The sequence below is a fragment of the Hirundo rustica genome, chromosome Z (assembly GCF_015227805.2).
Source record: "Hirundo rustica isolate bHirRus1 chromosome Z, bHirRus1.pri.v3, whole genome shotgun sequence".
NCBI lineage: Eukaryota > Metazoa > Chordata > Aves > Passeriformes > Hirundinidae > Hirundo > Hirundo rustica.
In genome coordinates this window covers 15,421,371-15,447,427 of record NC_053488.1, presented here as the reverse complement: position 1 = coordinate 15,447,427, position 26,057 = coordinate 15,421,371, and the positions used below count along the sequence as shown (strand labels likewise).

The 26,057-nt window shown below is 41.7% G+C and overlaps 1 protein-coding gene across 1 annotated transcript; it reads left to right on the top strand.

Annotated features, from left to right (window-relative positions):
- Positions 1-6,657: 6,657 nt before the first annotated feature.
- On the top strand, positions 6,658-11,274 carry MRPS30 (mitochondrial ribosomal protein S30). Its single transcript, XM_040090027.2, has 5 exons — positions 6,658-7,335; positions 7,541-7,686; positions 8,693-8,795; positions 9,264-9,440; positions 10,812-11,274. Exons 1-5 carry the CDS (start codon positions 6,666-6,668, stop codon positions 11,078-11,080), a joined length of 1,365 nt encoding a protein of 454 aa, XP_039945961.1. The 5' UTR covers positions 6,658-6,665; the 3' UTR covers positions 11,081-11,274.
- The last annotated feature ends 14,783 nt before the right edge of the window (positions 11,275-26,057 follow it).

Here is a 26,057-nt window from a genome sequence, read left to right as displayed (position 1 = left end):
CTAGATTCCTTCACAGGTCAAATTTCAATACATCGGCCTGCCCACAAAATTTTTAATCAGGATGTTCAATTTGCTCTTTCCTTAAAAAGTGTTCAGAGTAGGAAACCCCTTGAGGCTCTAACCATTTTCACTGACGCGTCCAGAAGATCCCACAAGTTAGTCATGACTTGGAAGGATCCTCAGACTCAGCAGTGGGAGGCAGATATTGCTGAGGTGGAAGGCTCACCTCAAGTTGCTGAGTTGGCTGCCGTCGTTAGGGCATTCGAGACATTCCCTGAACCTTTCAATTTAGTTACTGACTCCGCCTATGTGGCGGGGGTGGTTTCTAGGGCAGAACAAGCCATCCTGCAGGAGGTATCTAACATTGCTCTTTTTGAATTGCTCTCAAAACTGATAAAGCTTGTCTCCCACCGAGAGCATCCCTTTTATGTTATGCACACGAGATCGCACACCGAGCTGCCAGGGTTCATTGCGGAGGGTAACAGGAGAGCTGATGCTCTCGCTGCCCCTGTCGCAATGGCCCCCCTGCTGAATGTTTTCGAGCAGGCGAAACTCAGCCACCAACTCTTCCATCAAAATGCGCCTGGCCCTGTTCGCCGGTTCCACCTCACCCGGGAACAGGCCAAAGCGATTGTGGCTGCGTGTCCGTCCTGCTCCAAATACGCACTGCCCACCTTAAGTGCGGGAGTGAACCCCAGGGATCTTAAAAGCTGTGAGGTGTGGCAGACGGATGTCACCCACTTCCCAGAATTCGGCCGAGCCAAATTTGTTCATGTATCAGTGGACACTTTCTCCAGAACAGTCTTTGCCTCCGCCCACACAGGAGAGAAGTCCTCGGATGCTATCAAACATCTCATCCAGGCCTTCTCCTTCATGGGGATCCTGAGGGAGCTAAAAACTGATAATGGTCCGGCGTACCGCTCAAGGGAATTCTGCAGCTTCCTGCAGCAATGGGGGGTGGAGCACAAAACCGGCACCCCCCATTCCCCCACAGGTCAGGCCGTAGTTGAAAGGACCCATAGGGACATCAAACGGGTCCTACACCAACAACAACAGGTGCTTAAGACAGAACCACCCTCAATCCGATTGGCCAGGGCACTGTTTACGATCAATTTCTTAAACTGCTCCTTTGAGGGATTGAACCCCCCAGTTGTGCGGCACTTTGGTGCAAACCCTCAGTTCCATCAAAAAGAGAAGCCGCCAGTCATGGTCAGGGATCCTGAGACAGGACGGACGGAAGGGCCTCATGATTTGGTCACGTGGGGTCGTGGATACGCTTGCGTGTCCACCCCCACTGGACCTAAGTGGGTTCCATCAAAGTGGGTGAGACCCTACGTCCCGAGAGTCTCTGGATCCCACGGGAAGAAGTCCATCCAGGTAACAGAGGCAGCGTGGAGGCGCAGGAGGAGGGAGGATGACCCATGGGAAGAGCTCCCCTTCCCCCCAGGTGTTTCAGATTTCAATTAATGTATGTTCTTTCAGTTTCTTTCAGTTTAGAATGAGCCCCGCCAGAGCACAGTTTCCTCCCCCAAGGAATTTCCATCATCTCCTCGGGGTCTGCCTGATCATCAGCAGCCTCTGTCTCCAAACCGCTGGATGGATCATACCGCAGCCGAAGGCCAATGTGTGGGCGACGTTAGCCAGATCAATGGGCCAGGACCACATCTGCCTTGCGGCTGCATCATAAGATGACCCTCTTTCGACCTGTCTCGTGGGGATCCCCTTTAAGCCCGAGGAGTTCCCCGTGGAGCTTCTCAAGTACCTAAGATCAGCCAACCAAGTCCGGCCCCAACCTTATGCTCTTAAAGGCCCCATCAAAAATCCCTTTGCCTTATGGTCCCGTTTTGAGCACTCCCTTCCTCAATTGATTTCTTACCCCACCGAACTGGAACTTTTAGGTTCAGTTAATGCCTCCTTCTGCATCAAGTTCATTTATACCCCCCCAAAGGAACAGGATCAGCTTTACCACCAGATCCGTACACATCGCTTGATGCCGGACGGCTGGTGGCAGGACACCGTAGAAGTTCACATACCAACCACCACGCGCCACAAGCCCCTTAAACTCCCAAAGGGAGTTTTCTTGATCTGCGGTGACCGGGCGTGGGCAGGCATCCCCCCTCTCCACACAGGAGGTCCGTGTACATTAGGCCAGTTGAGCCTGTTTACCCCCAATAAAACTTCGGTGGCTAATCGTCTCACAATTCGGCTATTCAGAAAAGAGATCTCAGTGCAATCGACCCCGACTGCGACCACGAAATTGTCCATTGGTCGAAACCTAAAGGAGTCGCGGTCACCATTTTCTTGCCTTGGGTAGCGATTGCAAAGGCTCTAGGTGAATTGGCCCACCTAGAGTGCTGGGTGGCTAAACAGGCCAATTTGACAACTGATGCCTTGACGAACCTCCTAGGTGAAGAGGAAACAACGAGACAGGCGACTCTTCAAAATCGGGCGGCCATTGATTACCTCCTCCTACTGCATGGCCACCGATGCAAAGAGTTTGAGGGACTCTGCTGTTTCAATCTGTCATCCAAGGCAGAGAACATCCACGCCACCATCCAGCGGAAGAAAGACATGATATCGGACATTAAACGGGAGACGGGTGGCTGGCTAGACGAACTTTTCGGGAACTGGGGACTCACCGGCTGGGTTTCATCCACACTGAAAACTCTGCTGCTGTGCTTGTTTATTTTTCTACTAACTGTGATTTCCTTTGGACTTCTAAAAAGAATGATCACGAACTTGATTTCCGCCTCACACTCCCCCTCAGTTAACCGGGTCACGCTGGAACAGGAGGAAGAAGGGATGGAGATGGACGAGTTGGAGGACGATGAGGGTAGGAACCCCGATTTGGAAGATCATGGACTGGGATATCCTACCCAACACGAATGGTTCACCTCCAGTTATCCCAACTCAGAATATCTTCCTCCTCCCTTTCAATTTACCTCATCTTAAAACAAAAAAGGAGATGTGGCGGTGTGTTTTTATTTTGTTGGGTTATTACTGAGTTCTATGTATGTTTTAAAGTTCTTTGTAAATTGGTTTGTTCCTTGTACCCCCTGTTTTTCCTCAGTGGTTTTCTCCCTAGACTTGTTATGTAACTCTTCGTTATATGTCAATCACCCCTACCCCCTCTACCCCGGTTGCCAATCCCCTCTCTCTCCCTTTGGGCGCCCTGTCCATCACTTCAGGGCCCTTCCCTGGGTTCTGGAAAGATCCAGGGAGGGCGTCGAGTAGTTGGTGGGTGCCCGAAGAGTCCCCTCCCTCCTTCTTGGGATTGGATCCCCGTTTTATGGTTAACACCCCTGGTTACGCCCCTCTGCTTTTCCATTGGTCGACCTGTTGTCACCTCCCCTAAACCCTCCCCCTGTTAAAAGTTATTACACAGCTCTGCCCGGGGCTCTCTGAGCGCAGTTGCCACCCGAGGTAGAGCTCTGTCCGTGACTCCCTCAATAAACCACCTTACAGCACTGTGCTAGAGAGTCGGCTTCTTTCCTGCCGCCATGGTTGCATCACACCTTCTGCTCTGTCACTTGGTGGGGAACCAAGTACCCACGGGGAGGAGGTGGCTTGCGTGCCTAGCCATCCCGACCCACAGAACGCCAGTCGCAGTGACGCTGAGCTAGCCTGCGATCTGCATCGAGCGATAAGGCACCGCGACAGTCCAGGAAGGGGCTAGCTGATGGTCTTCCAAGGCATCGCGCCGCATCACTCATATTCAGTTTTTATACTGAATTTCTTGAGGTTTTAAAATATCCCATGCAAAAGTTGCTCACAGTATCATATGGCTGAGAGGCAGGAAATTCTAATTAGACAACATGATGAAAAATTGTTTTTACCTGTGGTAAAATGTTAGTAATCCTGGCATGGATAATACGTTGTATTCCACTAAACTGGTTTATTCTGGTTCCCCCATGTTCACTGTATTAATGGTTTGCCCTGAAGTTTGTATCCTTCCCTCTATTCCTTTATACATTCATATCGCACCTCCTTTTCCAGTACTTTCCTTGCCTGTCACCCAGACTGTGCACACTACTCCCAAATCCTCCCAATCCAGCATTGTAATCCCTACCCCTTTTGCTCAAAATGCTCTCTGTTTGTCAACCTTCCTTCAAAGCCCCATTGGACTCAGCAATACAATCCCTCCCAGTCTGTAACCCCACTGGTTCCTCAGTTGTATTCTCCTCCCTTTTACTCCTCCCACAGTTGTACCCCATTGGTTGTCTGCTTGTATCCACCCCTACCACCCCCCTCAGTTCATAATCCCGTACACACTGGTGCTCAGGACTCTTCTCCCTTGGATTTCCTTTGGTAATAAACTATGCGGATTTATCCTGGGAAAGAGTCTCTCCTTGTCCTTTGCTTCAGTCCCAGTCAGTGCCAAAGGCGACAGGAGCTTGCCTCAGCTCCACAGGTTCAGCGTTTTCCAATTCTCTACCACAGGAACACTGTTCCCCCACTCCTGCCATCGCTCCGGGGTCAGGAGCTAGCCTGAGTGACCCCCGTGGAGAAAAGAGTGATGACAACAATACAGTCCTTTGTATGAGTAAATGGGTTCAGTATGGTCACATATCCCTGAGACCAAGGGAAAAATTGGAGGAAATGCAAGAAAGGGGTGTTAAGATGATCAGGGAAACGGAAATCTACCTGTGTGAGAAGAATTTGTTCAGTTCGCTGTCAATAAGGATTGAGAGGTGACACAACTGGTTTACATCAATATTTTAGAAGTCCAACACTGAAGAGAATGAAAAACTAATTAAACTAAAGGACAATGTTGGCACAATGCAACAATCAGTTATACACTGACCATGAATACATTTAAGAATGAAATGAGAAGAATATTTCTAATCAGCAAACATGTTTTGAAAGAGGAAATACAGCAACAAAATGCCTAAGAACAGCACATGGTGATTTTTCTTAACAGCTTGTGTAAGTTTGACATGGCTAGCTGTAACCACAAAGGAAGAGATTCAGTATCTTTTCTGTGAACACATCCGGCCACTGTCCTTTATCAATCAGGAGGAAAATAGGTTTTTGGATGCACTTGGAGACTGCAGTGTGTGGGGTGAAGAAAAGGAAGAGTGGTTGCTTCCCAAATGGTGTGTAATCTGATCTATGGCCTTATCCTTTCACCCATCTGGTGAAAAAAGTGTCTGGATTCAAAATTAAAATAACTACATTTTGCATACTTGATGTTAAACTTAGTTGTAACTTAACATTTAAACTTGTCTTTTATAACATACCTTGTGAACTGTAAACTAAAGAACAGTTTAGCTAATTTAATTTTTATTTTACTTCCTCTTGATTTCTAAAGACAATGGCTTTATATTCTATATTCTTTGAAAATGTCAACCGAGACTCTGGGTTTACATTTCTGCCATTTGCTCCAAAAATTCCTCTATATTCCAAAGACTCCACCACTTCAGCACTGATCATTAGCTCAGCAGAAAGCCAAGCAGTAGAGGAAAGAAAGCTGATTATCTGGGATATATGTAATGTGTCTCCTATCCCAATCCCACACATATTTTCCACTTCCACTCTTAGTCATAATTATGGAAATACAGGAAAAAAACAACCAGTCTCCCATGACTACTGCAAATAATGAACTTTAAAAAAAGTAATGACAGAAGAAACGTTTTAAGAATAAATCCTGAACTTCATCTGTCGACTGAAGAGTACCCTCAGTTTTTCCAACCATCTCTAAGATAAACATGCATTACTGCGGCACTCCTGCTGTATCAGTATGCCACTTTTAGCTCATTTAATTTCACAAAGACCGTAGCAGATCGTATTTTAGCAGAGTTTAATTCCTTTATTAAAGCCAGACATTGCAGGCTGTGATGTCTCTGACAAGGAGCCATTTCACCGTACACTCAGCACTGCGGATACCCGCACAGCCGGCCGTTCCCTGCAGCACGGCAGCGGGAGGTTAGGCGCCCAGGCGGGACTGGGCTACTCGGAACGTGGGCCTACAGAAAGCCAGCTCCAAGCTCTGTCCTCTTCCCCACTGGAAGAACGTAAACGTTCCGCCGACCCTTTTCAGCGAGGAACAGGACGAGAGGACATAGCTTCCGACTGCGCCAGGGGACGTTCAGTTTGGACATTCCGAGGAATTTCTTCACAGAAGGGGTGATTAGACACTGGAACGGGCAGCCCCGGGAGGTGGTAGCCTCACCGTCCCTGGAGGTGTTTAAGGAAAAACGGTGTGACACTCAGTGCCACGGTCTGTTGAGACGGTGGTGCTCCGTCACATGCTGGACTCGATGATCTCGGGGTCGCCTCCACCCGAGTCGATCCCGCACCTCGCAGCGCCACTCCGGGCTCTGCACGGCCGGGCTCCGCCTGGAGCGGGGCGTGGGTTGTGCTGCCAGGTCCCGTACTTTCCGGCCGCCTCTGGCTGAGCATCTTGGGAGCTGTGGTTCTCGCGCAGCAGAGGTCGTACGGCGGCTACTGCGCATGCGCAGAAGGTCCTCCGCGCCATGCCCCGGGGCGCATGGCGCCCTTCAGTCACGAGACTCCAAAGGCCCCGCCGCTTCCTGCCCGGCAACCCCCGCGGCAGGAGAACCCGCCCGCCGACCGGAAAGTGGGCTTATCACGTGGTCCTCAGAGGCCAATCAGCTGCCGCAGTTTCCGGACACAGTCCCGCCGCCGTCCCGCCGTTCCGCGAGATGGCGGCGCTGGGGGCCTGGCGGCTGCTGCGGCCCGGCCGGCGCTGGTTCTCGGAGGCGGTGCCCGGCGCCCCCTCGCCGCCCGCCAGCCCTCTCTACCCGCCCGTGGTGGCGTCCATCACCGCCAAGAGCAAGGCGGCCAAGTCGCGACGCCTGCAGCGTTTCAACCAGCGGGTACACGCGGCGGCCACGGTGGAGGAGAAGCTGCGGCTGTACGGGAAGCTGCAGCGGCCCAAGTATACAGTGTACCCGCAGACCTTCGCCCTCAACGCCGACCGCTGGTACCGCAGTTTCACAAGAACCGTCTTAGTGCCGGGGATGCCCCCGAGAGGCGCGGCCGCGAAACCCCCGGTAGCGGCGGCAGGAGGGACCGGCGAGGCCGGCAGAGCCCTGGAGCCGGGAGCTGCGGCGGCGCCGGTGGCTGCGGAGGCGTCGGGGGATGCGGTGGTGCCGGAGGCCGCGGCGGGAGTGGCACCATATGTAGATATAGGCGAGTTGCGCTCTCTCGCCTGCGACGCCCTTCTCCAGGAGAGCTTCTACCAGAACAAGAAGCGGCCGTTCCTCTACCGCGACCAGGACCACACGCCCGGCCCCTTCCTCACGCAGCTCGTTTCCACCCTCGCCGCTTCCCTGTCCGGTCGCAACCCAGTGCTGGCTGCTTCCTCCCTTGGTAGGTAGCGGGGCTGGCCGGGAAAGGGACGTGGGAGCCCCTTGGGCGGTAGGACGACGAGTGTTCGGACTATCACTAGTAATTTGTTTCCATCTTCCTACATGGATTTTGGGTTTTGTATCTCACTGCAGCTACAGAGGAATTCAGAGGGTTTTAAATGCAAGAGGCAAATCACTGTGTTTCTGTGTTCTTTGTTTTCTTTCAGACCTAAATCCTGAAGTTAACTATTACTGGCATCATGGTGAGGAAGTTGTTGTTCATGGACACCGGAAGGGTAGAGTTGATCCTGTGCGATTCCAGATAGATGATAACCCACACCTCCAGATCCGTGTACCAAAGCAGCTTCCTGAGGTGTGGATGTTTTCAGTGGCCAGTTAAACCTTGCATTTTCACTTTTGTTTTGGACAACAGTTGAAACCATGCAGAGTTAGTCTTTGGAAAACCAGTATGTAGGAGATGTGGGTATTTTTTGATTTATTTGTGGGTCTTAATATTCTTTCTGTGTAGTGGTAATGGCTTTGAGTTGGTCTTCTAAACATTTGGTCCTCTCTGTAATTTAAATTGCATGGTGTTATATTTTATTGAATTGAATTTTTAACATTCTGTATTTGAAACAGAGACAGGAATGAGAAATGTGTTGTGGAATATTCAGGTAAAAGAAATGAAGAAGTAAAAGCACATATAAGCTGAAAGTTAGCATTTTTGCCTGTTGTTACTGCTTGGCAGTTATTTTTTTGAATGCTTGAGTTCAGTGGAAGTATGTGCTGTTTCAATATTGTAATGTTTTTCTTGCAAGTTTATACAATAGTAAGTGTATAGTAGCCAGTGAAGGGTTCTGTTGTCCAGTTTCCACCACAAACAGAAAACGATTGTGTGTTCTGTAAACAGAGAACTTTTTATAGCTGACTTGGTTGTACAATTTGCTTGGGTTACTGCTGTCAGATGCTACAAACCTTGGCATTTTGGAAGAAATGTCTAGGCAATTTAAGATGTATAGTGCAGTACACCAAGTTTCTAAACTTAGTTTGCAGGTTCAAGTTAAATTATTGGCTGCTGCTAGAAATGTTTTTACTCTTTTTCTATGGAAGTTAAAAGGTGGTGACAAGTGGCAGGTTTTCTAGCATTATTTCACGTGTTTTGTATTGTGGAAAAGTTAATGCAAGATGACTGCTTGCCCTCATCACAAGACGAGAATTTCTCTTCTGAAAAAATAAATTTCAGTTATGGTTATCTGTATGATGTATGTAAGCAGGACTTGCACTTTCTGTGGTCTGACCAGGAAGTGGTGTATTACATTGGCCCTGATGTCAGAAATGTGTCTTACATCATGGTTTTTCTTCCTTCTGTTGTCTTCAAGGTTGTACCCCTGGAGTCAGATCTTGGAGATGTTCCTGTAATTGACCACAAGCCATCCAAACTGCCATTGTTCAAAAAACAGTACGAAAATAAGGTATTTATAGGTAAGAGTTTTTAATTGTGAAATATTAACTTTTAAAATTTTTTTGTAAAAAAAAACAACCCCACAAACCAATCCCAAAACTAATGCCAACTCAGTCTTCTCCCATCACCAGAAAAAAATTGTGTATTTTTTGTTTATAACTATATGTATATACGTAGCATATAGATCTCTGTTGAGATTTCATGTCAGTTAGCCAGTGGGCAGTAGGATTCTCCTGTGCATGTGGTACTTACTGTGTGTCCAGATTTGCTTGAAGAAGTTCAGTTGAATAGAAAATTGACACAAAACTTTGAATTTTGATACATCTCCAGGGAAATTCTCATTTTAGCATATGAACTCTTGCCTTTTGGAAGTAGAAAACTCCTCACAGATCTACAGTAGCAGTTCTAGCTTTAGATGGAGAAGGTGTTTGTGTCTGTGTGCGTAATAGCGTTCTCTCTGACTGATAGTTTTGTTTTGGGGAACACAGGATCTAAGGTAGCAGATCCGTGCTGTTATGGACATACCCAGTTTCATCTGCTTCCTGACAAACTGAAGCGGGAGAGGTTTATAAGAGACCGTCTCGAGGATCAAATCGAAGTTGTTTATCGATCAAATGGAATTGCAAGTCTCTTTGCCTGGACAGCAGCACAAGCAATGTATCAAGGTGAGATAGTCAGCTTGACAAATTTTTCCTGGTTATGAATGCATACTGTAAAGTTCATTAACATTTCTTCCTCACTGCCTTTTTCTCGTGCTTTTTTCTTCTGAAGACACTGTTAAGGAATCTACAGGTGTAATTGAATTACTAAAAGAGCGTTAGTTAAAATACTTTAAATTAAACTACTTTAGTTTGCGTATTTTGATTCAGGGGAATTAATTACAGAGAAAAATATTTTTTCATATATAATAGTAAGCCTGTGCAAAAATCTCAATTGCTTTCATTTGCTCTTCCTACCTTAAGGGGGAAATGTGGTAGATATCAATCCATTTCATTTTTTTTTTCCTTCTGAACAACTGTGTTGCTTACCCCTTGTTTCAGTAATTTCAACTCCTTGAAAGTATTAGGAGTGAAAGAAGAATGTCAGTAGACTTACATTGGGATTTTATGCCTACATTTGTCTAAAAAATCCCAGAAGACCTGGGTGATTAGACCAGATCAGTCTTTTACTTACTCTTGTAAATTAGTTACTGTCTAGTGTTACTGTAAGATACCTGATGGCTTGTAGTTTCACTAGAGAAACAACACATGTAAGAAAATTCTTTTACAAGACTATGTATTGCTGGCTCTCCATCAATTTTTTCTATGTAATGGTGCATTAGAAAGCTTTCTTTGTGGATGTAAAATACTGAAATCAAGTAAACCTTGTATTCAGTTGGTCACAGCTGTGAACACATCATGAGTTGTAAGGGCAGCATTATTCAAATCTATTACTTTTTTCCTTCTGTAACAGTTTCTAGCATTGTTGTGCATAATAGGAATGTTCTTAATATCTGTGTGTGTACTAGTGCACATGAACAAATATGTAAATATTTTAAACATACTGTTAGTGCTCAGTGAAGTTTGTTTAAAACATTAATACTTACTGACATAGTGTTTTTGGTGTGTGGCAGGTTACTGTAGTCAATTATGTTCGTGCATACATATGCATGAAATAAATGCTGCATCTTGAGAACTGTGAAATAGTAAAAAGATGGTTTCCCTTAGCTCTTAGCAAGACTTGGGGTGCATTAGTAATTTAACTATTTTGGAAAAGTCACTTGGCTGATCAGTGAGTGATTTTTATCAACTGTTGATAGGGAACTGTGTACAAAATTCAAATGTGCCACTGTGTCCCTGATCTTGGACGTAGGCTTTAAAGGTGGTAGTGTTTTGGTTAGTCTGTAATGAAAAATGCTTACGTTGCTAAAGCAGACAGGACTTTTTCTCTACTAGGTGGCTGCTGCAATTCGCGGAGTTCTGTATTTAGGGACTAGGGTTTAGGTGTGTGTGTTCTGATAGAAATCTCAAGTCCTGTTGTATTTGTTTATTTTACAGGATTCTGGAGTGAAGCAGACGTGACCCGTCCTTTTGTATCACAGGCAGTAGTGACTGATGGAAAATATTTTGCTTTCTTTTGTTACCAGTTAAATACTTTAGCATTGACTGCAGAAACTATTAAAAACAACCCTCGAAAGAATATCTGTTGGGGTACAGACAGTAAGCCACTGTATGATGTTGTGGAAGATGGTAATGTGAAAGGCTTTAATGATGAAGTTCTGCTTCAGTTGGTTAGTTTTCTACTAAGCAGACCAAAAGAATTGTAAATCATTAAACCACATATAAAATATGTGTCTGACCTTCATTATGACTCCATGAGGTATGAGCTATACTGTGCCTTGATTTTAGGCAGGTATTTGTCAAGCAAACACTGTATACATATTTTATGTTATTTAGGCCTTCTTTTTTCTTTCTTAGTGTATCCTGTACACTGGCAAATAAATGGCTGAAATACCTCAAAGTCTTTTGTGTATTTACTCTTAAAAGTCTGCTGTGCTAATTCAGTGCCACGTGAGCATGTTTTTTAGCAGATCCAGAGGTCCATGTTGAACTGTCACAACAAAGTATTAATTCATATGACCATCTCAGTATCACTAGGAAATAACTGTCTTGATACTCAGTACTAGTGATAAATTTCTAATTTTGTATCTGAGTTAAATGCTTATTCATTCTAAAGAGAAAGTGAGCTCAGAACAAAAAGTTCATTCTTAATGAATGGTTGGCAATTTAGTTACACAGTAAGAGAAATCTTTAGACATGGTAGTATAAGCATGATGAAACTTGCTTCTAAAGATTGTGTTGTGATCATGAATACACAGTTTTAAACTGTCACCTCCAGAACCATGGAGAGAACTCTCAAATGCATTTGGAGCCTACAGTTTTCCCTTTAGTATGGGTCCTTGATTTCAGCAGTTGGTATCTTGAGTTTTTGTTGCTGATACTTGGATGTTTTACAAGGGTTTTTAATAGACTTATAGCTGAGCTAGCATGTCTGATTCATAAAATACAATGTTATACAATCATGGAGTCATTTGGGTTGGAGGGGACTAATAAAGCTCATTTATTCCAAGCCTGCAGTGAGCTGGGACATCTTCAGCTTGATCAGGTTGCTCAGACCCCTGTCCATCCTGACCCTGAATGTTTCCAGGGGTGGGGCGTCCATTTACTACCTCTGAGCAACCTGTTTTACCATGCTCATTGTAAAAAACTTCTCAGTGTATTTAGCCTGAATCAACCATCTTTTAGTTTAAAACCCACCTTGTCCTATTGAAACAGGCACTGCCAAGATATAATGACTGGTTAGGGGTATTTAGCTATCAACACAGTGTAACTGATTCTGAGGTAACTAAATGTGCCTAGAATTTTATGTCATTTCATCCACTATACTTGATCTTTATGAAATTTTCCAGTGTTGTTGTGAAGAGGCAAGTAGTTTGTCATTAAAGAGAGTATTGAATCATTGAAATACTGGCCTGCATATTCTTCAGTATGAGCAACAGTCCACTTTGTGTTGTAAAGTGGCTTACAAAGTATTTTGTTAATGGAAGGCTAAGTAGTTGAAGACTTCTACCTGACTGGTACTTTACTATGTTGGAAAGCGTTGCCACCTTCTCCACCATCCAGAGGAAAGGTAAGTAAGATGTGTACAAACACTGGTTATTTTTAAGTACTTAAGTACTTTTTGTATTTAGAGTGCATAACGGTTAGCAGTTCTGATAACTGCTGATCCTTGGATTACATAAATGTTCTTTGTAGTAACAGAAGATAATCTGCTAGGTAAGAATGTTGATTATAGAGAATGACCTGTGACCTAGCTTTAAAGGGAGTGGTTGATAATTGTTGTCTGCTCTCACTAAGGGATGATACAAAATGAGTGGAAGGATATGAAAAAAAGCAGTTGGGTATTTAGACTCTGTGGCAGTATTTACCGTTGTAATTTTATATAATGTAACGTATGACAGTGTGTAATTTACTTAACATTTTACAGGTGTAATGTGTTACCCTCTTCAGCTTGATATTCACTTGAGTTGTATACAACTGGTGATTGTGAAAACATACAGGTACAGTCAAACTCCTGCTCCCAGTGATGAAAACCACTATTGTTTTTGTAATTCAACCTTTTATCTATCTTAAGCTGTAGTAGACAAAGTTCAAAGAATTTTCCTTTGTGCACCTTTCCGTAGTGAGTGAAATATCTCTGTAGGTGTGTCACTTGACAGTAAAACCCAGTGTTGGGAGTGAGGGAGAGAGGCTTAGCATGAGCTGCCGCTAGTGAATGCAAAGTAGCTTTTTACAGCAGGGGATACTCTGGAAAAACAGTGGGTGGCACTGTTTCACCTTCTACTGGGAAAACTAATAGGCATTGTTACACTTCTTTTTTCACTAAGTTCAGACATTGTAATATATGCAGCTTTGTACAGCAATATGTCATCTTCAAGGCTAGGTTGGATGGGGCTTAGAGAAAGCTGTTCTAGTGGAATGTGTCCTTGCTTTTGGCAGGTGGGTAGGAACTACGTGTGTTTAAGGTCCCTTCAAACTGTCTGATGATTCTGTGATCTTGTCTGTAGGGGATGCTTAATGCTGCCTTACAATGATAAAGTAATGAAAAAACCCCAAAAACCAGCAGCTCTGGTTTTGTTTGGGCTTTTTTTTTTTTTCTTTATGTATTGTAGATTTATTAAAAGCTGAAAAATTAGAAAGCTTAGAAGCTGCACTGTTCCTGTTCTTCAGCTTTGCTACCAGAAACCACCTGTGATTGTACTCCTGTAAGTCTCATGGGAGCATCATTCTCTAGCACTTTATATGGGGTTTAGTGTTTAAAAGAAACCAAAAAAAAGGTAATTCAAAAGCACAGCTTGGAAATCTCAAAGTTTGGATCATTTTTCCTGTATTAATTTCTGCTTAGGCCAAGTGGAATATAACACAAGGGACTATAAAGTGGAATCTAAAAATAAGGTTGTGTTTTGCACAATGAGGCAATTTTCTGTAGTACTGAATTATTTTACTTAAAACTTTTATCACCTTCAAGTGGGTGACTGATGTATGTTGAAGAAGACACACACTCATTTTATCGCAGGCAGAGATGAAGGTTTCCCTTCTGGATCTCCATGAAGTGGGTTTTTCCTGAGACCAGAGCAACTCTTGGAGTCAGCTGTTGGTGAGAGAGTCTATTGACAGCTTGACATACTGGCAATATACCTCTGAATGACACACTAAAAGTAGTTTTCCAGTGTAGTATTAAAGGAGCCCATCCTGTGTTCTGATTCAGGAAATACTGAATCAAGAAGTGTTGGCAGTAAATGGAGGCTAGTAATAGTTACAGGGGTTTTGCCTTCTCTAGTATACTGACAAATTGTGTAAAGTTTACTTGGTAAATCCACAGTAAAATAATTTTTTTAGAGCTGAGTTTCTTGAAAGATTTGGCTGTCTTATGTCTAGAAATGGGCTAAGAAGAGTTAGAAGCTACAATATGGCAACTGCTAATACATTTATTAATGCATGTTGAGGTGCAAAGGGAAGAAGTTGTGGACCTGACTACATAGTCCTACTGGACCAGGGGTTTACAATTAAAGGGATTATTTTTATCTAGTTCAGAATGAAAGAAGCCAGTCTAAAATATGCTGTGCTATTCAGCTGGGTGACTAACCCATTGGTCTTGAAGCAGGAGTTTGAAGATGTGATGTAAAAGTAATTTCTTTTGCTTTGAAGATAATCTGAGTAGGCCTCTTACCACTGGTAACAGACACTTTGTGATTGAGTTTATTTACAAACACTTAGAAAAACCCTTGCAGAAGGCAAAGAGGCCGAGTGCTTGACAAGTGCTTTTTTTATGTCTCTGCAGTACTAAACACCCAATAGCTTATGCTGTTGGAAAGAGAAATAATTCTGTACAGGACAGGCAGCAGCTTTATGGTGTCAGCTCAGCTGTATTTACCTATAAGTATCTGCAGTAATTTTTGTCTATCCAGGTTTCTGCATAGATGTAAGCATTTGTTTTTAGCTATATATTCTATGAGTGAGTATTCATTCTTCATCTTTGATCATTCTTGTCTTTTAATAACTATTTGAAGCTCAAGTTATTGAACGAAATCTCTTACAGAATTTTCCCTGTATTACATTTCTCATTCCTACCAAGTTATGCTTGATTTAATTTCTTTAGAATGAAGAATTGATTTTAATGTGTCTCCTTTAAAGGAAACCTTCCATCTATTTCTTTCCTCTTTTAATGCTTTCCGCATTCCTGTAAACCAGTAATCAAGTCAGTACGCTTTATCAGTGCTCTCAAGGGACACAATATAGGATTGTTTTCACTGTTGGAAAGTGTAGCTTATAATACAAGACTGTCTGCACTGCAAATAGGCGTGCTTTTGTCAGTGAGATCTCCCAGTGCAGGTTTATGTTTCAGCCTCCAATTTCAGCCTGTAAAGGCTTTTTGTTTGGTCGGGGTTTTTTTTTTAAATCTGTTCCTGCACCAAGACATACCTCTAGGTAATTGGAGGTGATTAGGAGTTGGAATTTTAAAACTCAGGTTCTGTCATTTTTTAGCTTGGAGAAGTGAAGGTACAGGAGAAATTTTATCAATGTGTATAGGATGGAAAGAAGTGAAAGAGATTTGGCTAGGCCTATTTCAGATTTATCCAGTGAGAGGCCAAGAGGAAATGGCCAGAAACTGAAAACCAGGAAGTTCTGCTTAAAAGTTTTTTGTTGTTTTCTTTCTCTAATGGCAATTGAACTCTAGAACACATTGCTCTAAGAGGGATGTGGAGTTTCCATCACGGAAAATACTTAAAACCAGATGGCTCAGCCCTGGGCAACCATTTGTAGGTGACTCTGCCCTGAGCAGGATGAGTGGACTAGACAGCAGCTGTCTTCCAACTTTTACCACTCTGTGATTCTGTGGAAGTAAATTACTGGTCACTCTGTAAACTTAGACACCATATGTAGGTGGAAACCATGTGCAGAGATTTGGGTTAAGTGTTACTGACCTGGACCTGATCTTGGTGTGGCCGCCCACATTTATGCATTTATTTAGCATAAATTTTACTTGACGATTGCTGCAAATGATCTCAGGAGAAGACCCTTACATTACATCTTCCTTTCTTGACACAGCACGGACACCAAGAATACGGCTGAATTTCTATGTCCAATTTTATCTCAAGGTATGCTTGTGTCTGAGCTTCTTAACAATACTGTACTTCCTTATATATGACCTTTGACAGGCCCAGGTGTCTTCCCAGTTTCAGAAGCCAGCATTAGGCAGTGGTGACTTGGTCCCTGTTGTCTATATAGGAGTGTTGGTTTGTTCTGCGTACAAGCATAGCTAGCAAATTCAAACATTTCCGGAAACTCTCAGTGGTAACTGTTAGAGTAGGATGCCTCTCTTTCTGAAGGTATGTAGTGTTTTACCTGTGTGATTAATGATCTGCTCTAATCCAGTTATGGCTAAGAAGCTCATGTCAAATATTTTACTATTGTTTCAATAGAGCAGATTTGCCTAGTCTCTGGAAAATCCTGTGCAAATACATAGACAGAATTTGCTGTGATAAGCTTCTCAGGTTGATAATGAATGCAAAGAAGAATGGGGAAAACAGCAATGCCTGCTTCTTGGAGAAATTATCCAGTAGCATAAAGGTAAAATTGAGGTGAAGTTAAGACTAAGACTCTTTGGTGGGATAATAAGATTTAGGTTTGTAACTGTGTTTACACAAGAGATACGCACTAGTAGATTACTTTTTTTAATAACTTTAAAGATATAACAAGGTATAATTTTATGTTGTTTCTTAATAGCATATTGATTTGGAATGGGCTACAATCATTATTATACTTTATTCTCATTTGGAACTAAATATTAAAAAACCCCCAACTTATATACTTAATGTTTCAATACTTCAGGCTCTCATGGCGATTTTTTGAAATATATAATGGTTTTGAGTCCTAAATCCTAGTAGTAATTTGTAGTGGTTTCACGTTTATTAAATTTTGGGTTTGGTACTTACTCTTTCTGTGGGAGAGAGACTAGGAGAAAAACAAAGCAGGCTTAACTTTAAAAATAACAAATAGTTTTATTAACATAGACTAAAAGAATAGAAAAAAAGTTGGAAAAAAAATGGGATGAAACTTCAAAAACACTCTTCCTTTCCCTTACAAACTGTTCACTTTCTTACAAAACAACATAAAGAGACAAAACTTGTAATTTTCAGTCAGTTTCACTATCTGAAAACAGTCTTTCAGTAATTCATTAGGGGAAGAGTATCTTTAGATTCATAGATCCCACTGACAACTTAGAACAGTTCTCTTGTGGGTTTTAAACTGTCACAAAAACAACTGCCCGGAGAAACTTGCCTTTGTGACCCTCCCAGGAGCAGTTTCCCAAGCTCCTTATGGGTCATGGGTCTTAGACTTTTGCATACTGGGGTGTCACCTTTTAAAGATGAATAACTCCAAAGCAAAGGATTCTTCACTTTAAGGTACAGAGATATCTTCTCACTTCTTCATGGCGCAGGGGGCTTCTCATCTTTATCTCTGTTCAAGCATCTTACAGGATTAGTATCACTTAGTCTATCACAAACACCTTTGCTCAAATTACGCACAAATTAAAACAATCATCTCCCCAAATGCATATCTTTCCTATGATCTAAAGGAATGATCTAAATATAGAGTTCATTTCTATGGCTCAAGTAAGAATAGAACAACTAACTCTTCAACCCTCTGTCCCAAAGTCTTTTCACTCTTACTCTATTGACTTCATGCTGTTGTTCTTTATGTTCACTTTGTCCTTTCTTACTCTTAGAGAAGGGCTAAGCTCTGGAAGCTTCATGTTGCTAAGAAAGAGTTAAATCTGCTCAGAGTCTTTGTCTCTGCTGCAGTAGCTCGTGGTGTTAGATGTTCATGGCCACGCTAGTGAGGGAGGAAGAACTCACCCAGAAACATCAGAGATCAGAGCACTCGGGCAGTCCAGAATTACAAGAAAACCAGGCAGGATGATAAATGCCTTCTCAGCCCACCCCTCAGTGTAAATCGGGGTGGCTTCAAATGGTGCCCATAGCTCTTATCAGGGGCCCAGCAGAAATCTCTCCCTGCTCCAGAGAAGTCTGAAGAAAGTAGCTTTTACAAAACAGCAACCTCTCCTTCCCGCGCCCCCCTTCACCTGGGAGCCGATGGAATCTGGCCAGGCCTCAGGCCAGCTCCCATCCCCCAAAAGGGGGGAGCAGCAGGCCCAGCTCGATGTTACCTGTCTCTCGAGCCAAAGGAAAGCAGGAAAAGGACCCACCTACAGGAAATCAAGGGGTTTTATATGGCACTTACCAAAGTCACAGCTAACAATTTCAGTGGTTAGAACAGGTGCCAATATTCCAGCTAACTCTCTGATAGGTCCCTGTCTCTTCCAAAGCAATTCCCAGGTCCTGACCTGGAGAATTATTCTATATTCTTCTATAACTAAAAAACCAAACTGTACTAATCCATGACATAATTTAAATGGAATTTTATTTTAGATTTATCAGGTACATAGATATTTTGATGATTTTTTGTACTTCTAAAGACACTAATCTGCCTTTTGAAAACATTCCACCGGATTTCATTACAATACAAATCTAAATAAAGCATTTGCTTGGACTAGACAGTACTGAATTTGTGAAGCGTGCTGCTTTTCCCTCTAGTAAGCATATTATTATGCTGACCATGAGCTGAATTAGAACACAGCCAGCCTGATGTTCGAGAGGTACTAAACAAAATCAGCATAATGACTGTGTGTTTGGACAACTGCTGTCTCTAGAGATATACCTGCTAGGCTTTTCTGAAAATGTCATATGTGCACAAAGAATTATGGCTTAAATGCATCAACTATATTTTTGTTGCAAGCCATTGGATTGAATCTGTGGATGAATGAAAGGAACTGGGATGAAGTTTAAATGTCAAATGTGATGTTGCCATTTTGCTTCCATGTTAAGAGATACCTAGGAAAGGGTGGGATGGACTGAAGCATCTTTCTGAGAGAACTATTTGAGTTCAATACTGTAAGGAAACTATTGGGAAGACAGAGCCAAGTCACCAGAATGCAGACTTAAACTAAGTGAACTAAGAGTGAATTGGGCATCTTGCAACTGTAAACAGAAACGTTGTTATAGAAGAGGATAGATGATTTACATGATCTAAAAGTTATTATCTTGAAAAATATTAGCTAGAGGGATTAAACTAATTCAAAGTGTGTGGTTTCATTGGTTAGGTAATGATATATTTGTTGAATAACTGAGAAAAAGCATCTCTGGGCTAAACATGCCCTTACTAAAACTCGTGACCAAAATCCTGCTGACACACGCTGGGGAACATAGTGACTGAAAAAGGGGTCTGCTATCAGATATGTGTATGTGTTTGTTGAGGGTTAAGTCTCCTGTAGAATTTCCACACCCCCCCCCCCCCCCCCCCCGAAGTTACTAGGAGACTAAATGCTGAGTACTTAACCTGGACAAAAAGAAGCTGATCACTTAGTTTGGGGGAGGGAAAAAAAAAGCTCCGGGAGAGAGAGCTGAGGGTGGGGGTCAGGAGTCTCTGGTTTTCTGGGGAGCAGAGATCAGGAGCTGCTGGCTGCTGGAGTCCACCGTTAATGAAGGAGTCTGGTCCTGGGAATTCTACCATCTGTTGGAGTACCCAGGAATTCGGAGTTTCTTCACTGTCCTGCTGGATTTTGGGTGAGACCGGGTCCCGCCGCTGCGGCTTCTCCGGCACTGCCACCTCTGCCTGCCGAGGACAGCCCGTGCCTGCGGAGGACAGTCCACCACGCCTGGCTTCCAGCCATCAGCGCCGGAGCTTCCACCGTGTGCCCTCGGGGTTCTTGGTTCTGTTCTACTATTGTTATAATTGCTGGGTTTTTTTGTCTGTCCTGTTATATTTACTAGTAAAGGACTGTTATTCCTTTTCCCCATAGCTCTGACTGAAAAGTTTTTGGTTTTTTTTTTTTTTAATCTTCCAAACTATAATAACACGGAGGGAAGGATTCAAATTCCTCATTTCCTAGAGGGGCCTGCCTCTCCATAGCAGACACCTGTCTTTTCAAAACCAAGACAGTGTTCAGAGACAGGAGTGAGTTCAGAGCATTTGGGTGTTGTGTGTAGAGGAAAGAGTATGGGTGGGAAGCATGTATCAATCAGGTGAAGGATTCTTAGAAGCTTTTTTTTTCCACCTTCATCCTTTCTACTCTCAGGATTTCCAGCCTTCAGGATCTGCCGTGGCTCTTGCCTGTCTTCCCTCTTGAGAATGTGCACCCTGTTTCCCCCAAAGTCCTTCTGCTTAGATGGTTTTGGGTGTCTCTAAACTGCACATTCTGTGTTCCAGCTCAGGTGTAATAACCAAGGCAGCAGCCTCCCCATCAATGCTGACAGCTCAGCCTCATAAATCCTGCAAGGGGTCTTTGCTTCTCACTCTTTTCCTTTAAAGGTACTTTGAAGTTTAGGTGTCTAGATATGGTTGCTAAAGCAGACTTCAGAAATATTCAGTAGAGAACAGAGATGTATCTTACCTGAAGAAAGAACGTTGACTAAAGCATAGATGTTGTAGGTAGTAGTTTCATCCCTTTTGGAGTCCATGGATGGAGAAATCCCTCAGAAGAATAATTCAGTCCTGAAATTTAATGTGTCTGTCACTGCTTGTTCAAAATAGTATCGATACTTTCAATCTCCCTCTTTCATCCAGTGATTGTAGCTTTGATTCTTTCTTTCTTATAGGTCTTAGTTTATTGTAAGTGCTTAATATCTTATATCTTATATCATATCTTAAGCATATCTTAATGCTTAAGGTATGATATAATGGGAAAAAATACTTTGTCTCTTCCTGAGCTGTTTATCCCCAGTCACTGCAGGAGACTGGACTGGGTAGTCAAACTGGCTTTCCCCAAGCATTCATGCAGACATTTCCTTCAGAACAATAAGGCATTGTTGCAAGCAGAAGAAATATTAATTATTTTTAAAGAAGCATAATAGTATATGATTAACTGGCTCAGCCAGCAGGAGAAGTAGATGGATAGACTTTTTTAGTTCTGCTTGTTTCAGTTTTGTGCCTATGGCTTGGCTGTGTTTTTTCTTTGACATTCTCTCTCTCTCTTTTTTTTTCTTTTTTTTTTTTTTTTTCCCCTTCTTTCTTTCTTTCTTTCTTTCTTTGCTTGGCAGTGTCTTCAGCAATATTTGAAGGAGTGGGACTGTGGCATACTGAAAACTTGAAAGCTATCATGCTTGGGAAGGTTACAGAATTTCATTAGGCAAAGTCAAGGGAATTTTTAGCTACATTCAATACTTTAAAATAAATGTGCTCAGTTCCAGTCTACAGAAATAGGATATTTAATTTCAAGCCAGTTTTGAGGTAAGCAGTTTCAAAATCCTTTAATGTTGCAGTTATTGTTTCCTGTGGAGGGTAGAATAGTTGTTATGGTACATAAGCTGTTTGGCAGAAGAGGACAAGTCATCACAGGATGAGAGAGAGCATATAAATGGTGTACAGGGCTGGAGCTGAAGTCTAGAGGGATGCAATGTTGACATCAGTGACTTAAGATTTAAAAGAGACTGATGATATTTCCATGGAACTTTTACTGCTCATTTTTAATTAGTTATTACTTCATATGAGTTTTTCATGGTGTTGCATATCTTAACTTCAACAATTACTCCCTGTTGTTTAGATCTGATGCAGATTCTTCATTATGTGTAGCATCAACAACATTTGAGTAAGTTATAAACTATTACAAATAATTTTGTGAATTTATTATATTTTTATAAATTCAGGTGCTTTCCTTTATGTTATATAAATATTACAGTGGAAGAAGTGTTTGCAGCATGACTTTCAGATGAGAACCTAATGGAAGGAAAGCCCCTCCCTTGAGCAGAAGAGTAATTTTTTCCTTCAAATGAACACCTACTCATTTCATTCTCTCCCGTGGAAAAAAAAAAATTAAAAAGTAGAGTAAGAAAATGTTTATAGCTACAATCAAGGAGGTCATTTACAGCTAGAATTTAGCCTTATGTTCCTTACTTCACTGTCACTTCAAGGAAGATCTGAAAAGTTTCTGCTGCAGTTAACAGAATGCAAATTGTAGGCTCATTTACAGTGGTATAAACTTGTAGTTACTCTATTGAAGCTTTTACTGGAGTAGCAATTCCAATACTTGGCTTCATGTGTTATATGGGTTTATATATCAATTTCATCTGCTCTCCCCCCACTTAATTTTTTTAACATATTACCAAAGCTATGTAAGAGAAAATACTTGATAAACAGCGTCTCACCAAATTTGCAAGTGATAGCTCCAGGAAGTCTGTTTTCAAGGAAGGGATTTAGACCTTCTTGCAATACACAACTTTATATATTTTCAAATGGGTTTGGTCTAAACCTATATTTATGCCTAATCTTCTGAATACAGTAGTACAAATAATAAAGTACTAATAGTTGTGTTATTTGTGTTTGTTTCTTGCATCTAGAAACTGGGGAGCTCAATGCTTTGTATCTACAAAAACCCCACTACAACAAACAAAAACCACAGCCAACCAACCTGAAGAAAATAGTAATAAATCATATATAGTCAATATCAGTTTAAAAACTGAAAATTGCCAGCTCCCATTTTCTTGAACATTAGCATATTCTGTCATGAGGTGCTTATAAGGAGAGGTTAGAGTGAGAATGGAATGTAATAAAGATTTAAATTTAACCTGGCTTTGAGTAGAAGGTCGGACTGGATTGCCTCCAATGATCCTTTGCAATTTACATCCATCTGTACTTCTACAAAGGGAAGAAAAGGGAAAATGAGGGTAAATTACTGCTCTCATGAGTGAGACCTCTCTTATGTTACCTCTTAGGATGTAGTTTGTATAGTATGGTTTCCTAGAGTATGTATCTGAAGGCATTTCTGCTACAATACTGTAAAGTTATGTGGACTTAAAAGGTGCTAACAGTATTTTTAGGGAAATATATGTTGCTAATAATTGGGATTGAATGTTTAGAAATAGCTCACTTACTCAGTGAAATTTTGAAAATTTGTAGCAGAAGATGGATGACCAATTTAATGTCTGCTTGGGTAACCAGTTATTCCTCTCCAAAAGAAATTCTAGTCACCCCCTCAGGAAGGAAAACTAATCTGTTTGATTTGGGCAGCTGGTCACACAAGGGGCACACAGGCAACAACACAGTTCAAAATGTGCTTTCTGAAAAGAGCCCCATGTACTGAAATAATTTGGGATCAGCTTTTGGATGTTTCATAAGCAAAACCAAGGTTTAACTTCACCAAATAAATGCTTCACAATGAATAATGCACCCAGCTGTAGCAGTAAATGCCATTTGCTCAACTGCTTAACTATTCATCCTTCTGACCAAGGTTTATGGTGGTGTGAAATGCAGCTTAACTTTGCAAATATGGAATGTATAGTAAAATTATCCCCTTTTGTGAAATTAGAAGGAATAAGCTTCTGATGGGTGTTTATGTACTGTGCTGACAGATTATAAAAGATTAAAAGGAAATTTTAATGAAGCGAAAAGCAGCCCTTGCAGCTTCTAACCCTCATGATTAGAGGAGCAGAAGCTAGGGGATTTAGGAGGATTTAGCAAGATGAGGTAGATGGGGCAGGGAGATTGACCTGCAATTGGAACCAGTTGCTTGTCTAACTCGCATTTCCTTAGAAAATGCATTTAGGGCTCCAGTTCTTTCAATAAACGGTGAGGGTGAGATGGGTAGAAGAAACATAGAACTGGAGTAGTTTGAGGCTTATTTTCACTAATCAGGTAACAAAACACAGAAGGCAAACATAGAGTCAAAACAGTGTGTCAAACAGAAAAAAATGCAGCATTTATGTTTATATCCAGGGAATATTGCAAGTCACAGGCAATGGAATTGTTTTGCATACCTTTTGTGACAAAATCACCAAAAAGAGGCCTAATACAATGCTTGGGATTATAACCTGAACTCTTCATTGAGTTTTTAGTATATTGTTATAATAAAGAAACTTCTTGTGTAATACAGGCATAAATTGTTGTATAAATCCTTGAAAAGGAAACGTGATTTTACAGAATATGTTCTACAGAATACTGAAAGCATTTGAAGAATCCAAAAGGATGTTGATGAACAGCATTTGTAATTACTGAGTAAAAGTCAATAAAAAGCTTAGTCATTAGAAAGAACTTAAAGTATTACTGCCGTGATGCAATTTCTATAAAACTGCCGAAGAATCACAAAGGATGAGTAAAGAGCAGTTATTTTGCTTCCCATTGTTCTATGGATTATGTCACTCATCATCCATCTTAAGTTCTGGGCAAATGTCACTTTTGCAGATAGGCTTATTTTCTATCCTTGTAAAATGCCTGCTGCAGCAATGCCCCAAAGTAACTGGCCTTCCTCTGTCATCAGTGGAGCTTATTTTGCTGCAGTCACAAGCTGTCTCGGGCTAAGGGCTCTGTGGGGTAAATTTTGACACTGTACTTATTTTCCATTTTAAATCTCCATATCTTCCTAGAAACAGAGTAGATGAAATTGGTTCTTATATTATGCGCTCAATATAATAAAATTTCAGGCCATGAACTTGTACTTTCTTTTTTGAATGACTGCAGCTATTTTTTTAGGAATTTTCTCATTTAATACTCTGTCTCAATACAATCTATATTTCAAAACCTAAACAAGGAAAAATATCTATAAAAGAGAGTTTAGAAGTCCCCTTAGGTTTTTCCATTTGCAATAGTCAGTACAAACCGAAAAGTGAAACATTAGAATTGGAGCAGATGGCTTGTTTTATTCAGGCATGTGGAATGAATAATAGGAATTGGTTTGGACATCTGTATATTCTTCTGACCTCAGAGTAACTAGATAACTATGGCTTTAGGCATTTTTAGATACCCAGGTGACTAGGTGTATGGTATTAGAACCCTAAATTCTCAGCTCAGCTGATAATTATGTCACTGGAGTATCAGCCATTCAAGTAGTACAGAGGTATTTAAGGACTGAAATCCATGCAGGCCACTTTAGAACCATATCTAAAAGCAGTGACTCAGAAGGCACCCTCAGCAATTCTCATATTCAGAGGCATTCCCTGGTCTATTGTGCATGTGAAGACAATTCTGGAGATACGCAATAAAATAAAGTGGCCTTTTCTGAGGCAAAAAAATTAACTAGACTTTACTTTATTCATGGCTAAGGAGTTTTCTAAGAATGCAGAAGGTCATTGCTGAAAATCGTGGTGACTTGGGTTTGCAGAAGGGTTTTAAATCTCTGTTTACCAGAATCTGGAGAGGTTCTTAATTACTGGAACATTGATTTTGAGTTTTGCCCAGTTAATACTTTTTGTAACTTCAGGAGAGGAACTTGAGCGATATCTTTTAGAAAAAATGAAGCAGTGTCAAGGCTCACCTTGGATGGATATTCAAAGCACCAGTTTGGAGAAAGTATATCAGATATCGAAATGAAGACACTCTTGCCATTATCTAATTTGGGTGCTACACTCCAAGTGCATAGGTAATTGTGATGACTTAAATTCTTATTTTAGGAAGGTGAGTACCTAATTTCAGGATTGAAGAGACTGATTGACACAGACGATGTGTGGGTAACAGAGAGATATCCTTGTGGAGTTCCTACACCTTTCCTAATTGTTTCACTCCTGGCTAGCGTACATGACTTGACTCAAGTCATGTGGGCTCAGATTCCTGGGTTTGCTAAAGTTATATGGTACATCTAACGTGTTAGTACATCTGAACATACCTTTTGAATTGGAAGCTTAGCAATCAAATTACAAAATCTCCACTGTTTCAACTTTCACAAAAACTGAGAATCTTGGGTTTAGATCCTGAGACAACTGTATTGTGTTTCCTGAGACTATAGTGTAAATGCCAGATAATCATAATTCCTTAGATCTGCAGAGCATTAAACATGCAGTTGTTAAATCTGGTTTTACAAGAATGAAAGAATCAAGAAAATTGTGCTTAGAGCTGGAGGGAGTTATAGTTCAAGTTTTAATTTCTGGTCCTTGACAGTCTAGTGAATTATTTGCCTATTTACTTGAAATGTTCTGTGTAGGGAACGATGTCTTTTTCACTCATCACAGTTGAAATTTGGCAATTTGGCAAGATGAAGAAATAAATAAGTTTGCAGTAGTGGGAATTGGCTTTAGAACTATGTTGACCAGACAACTTGTATAGCAAATTTCCCATGAACTTTAAGCTTTAAATATAACTTCGAATTGTATCAAACAATTGTTTGCGGGAAATTTAAGTCAGACAACATTGCAGATC

Bases quoted from the DNA above. Each gene is read 5' to 3' on its own strand.
- MRPS30 (XM_040090027.2), top strand. From the start codon at position 6,666: ATGGCGGCGCTGGGGGCCTGGCGGCTGCTGCGGCCCGGCCGGCGCTGG. The intron at 7,336-7,540 runs GTAGGTAGCGGG...GTTTTCTTTCAG, and splicing joins GCTGGCTGCTTCCTCCCTTG to ACCTAAATCCTGAAGTTAAC. The intron at 9,441-10,811 runs GTGAGATAGTCA...TTTATTTTACAG, and splicing joins AGCACAAGCAATGTATCAAG to GATTCTGGAGTGAAGCAGAC.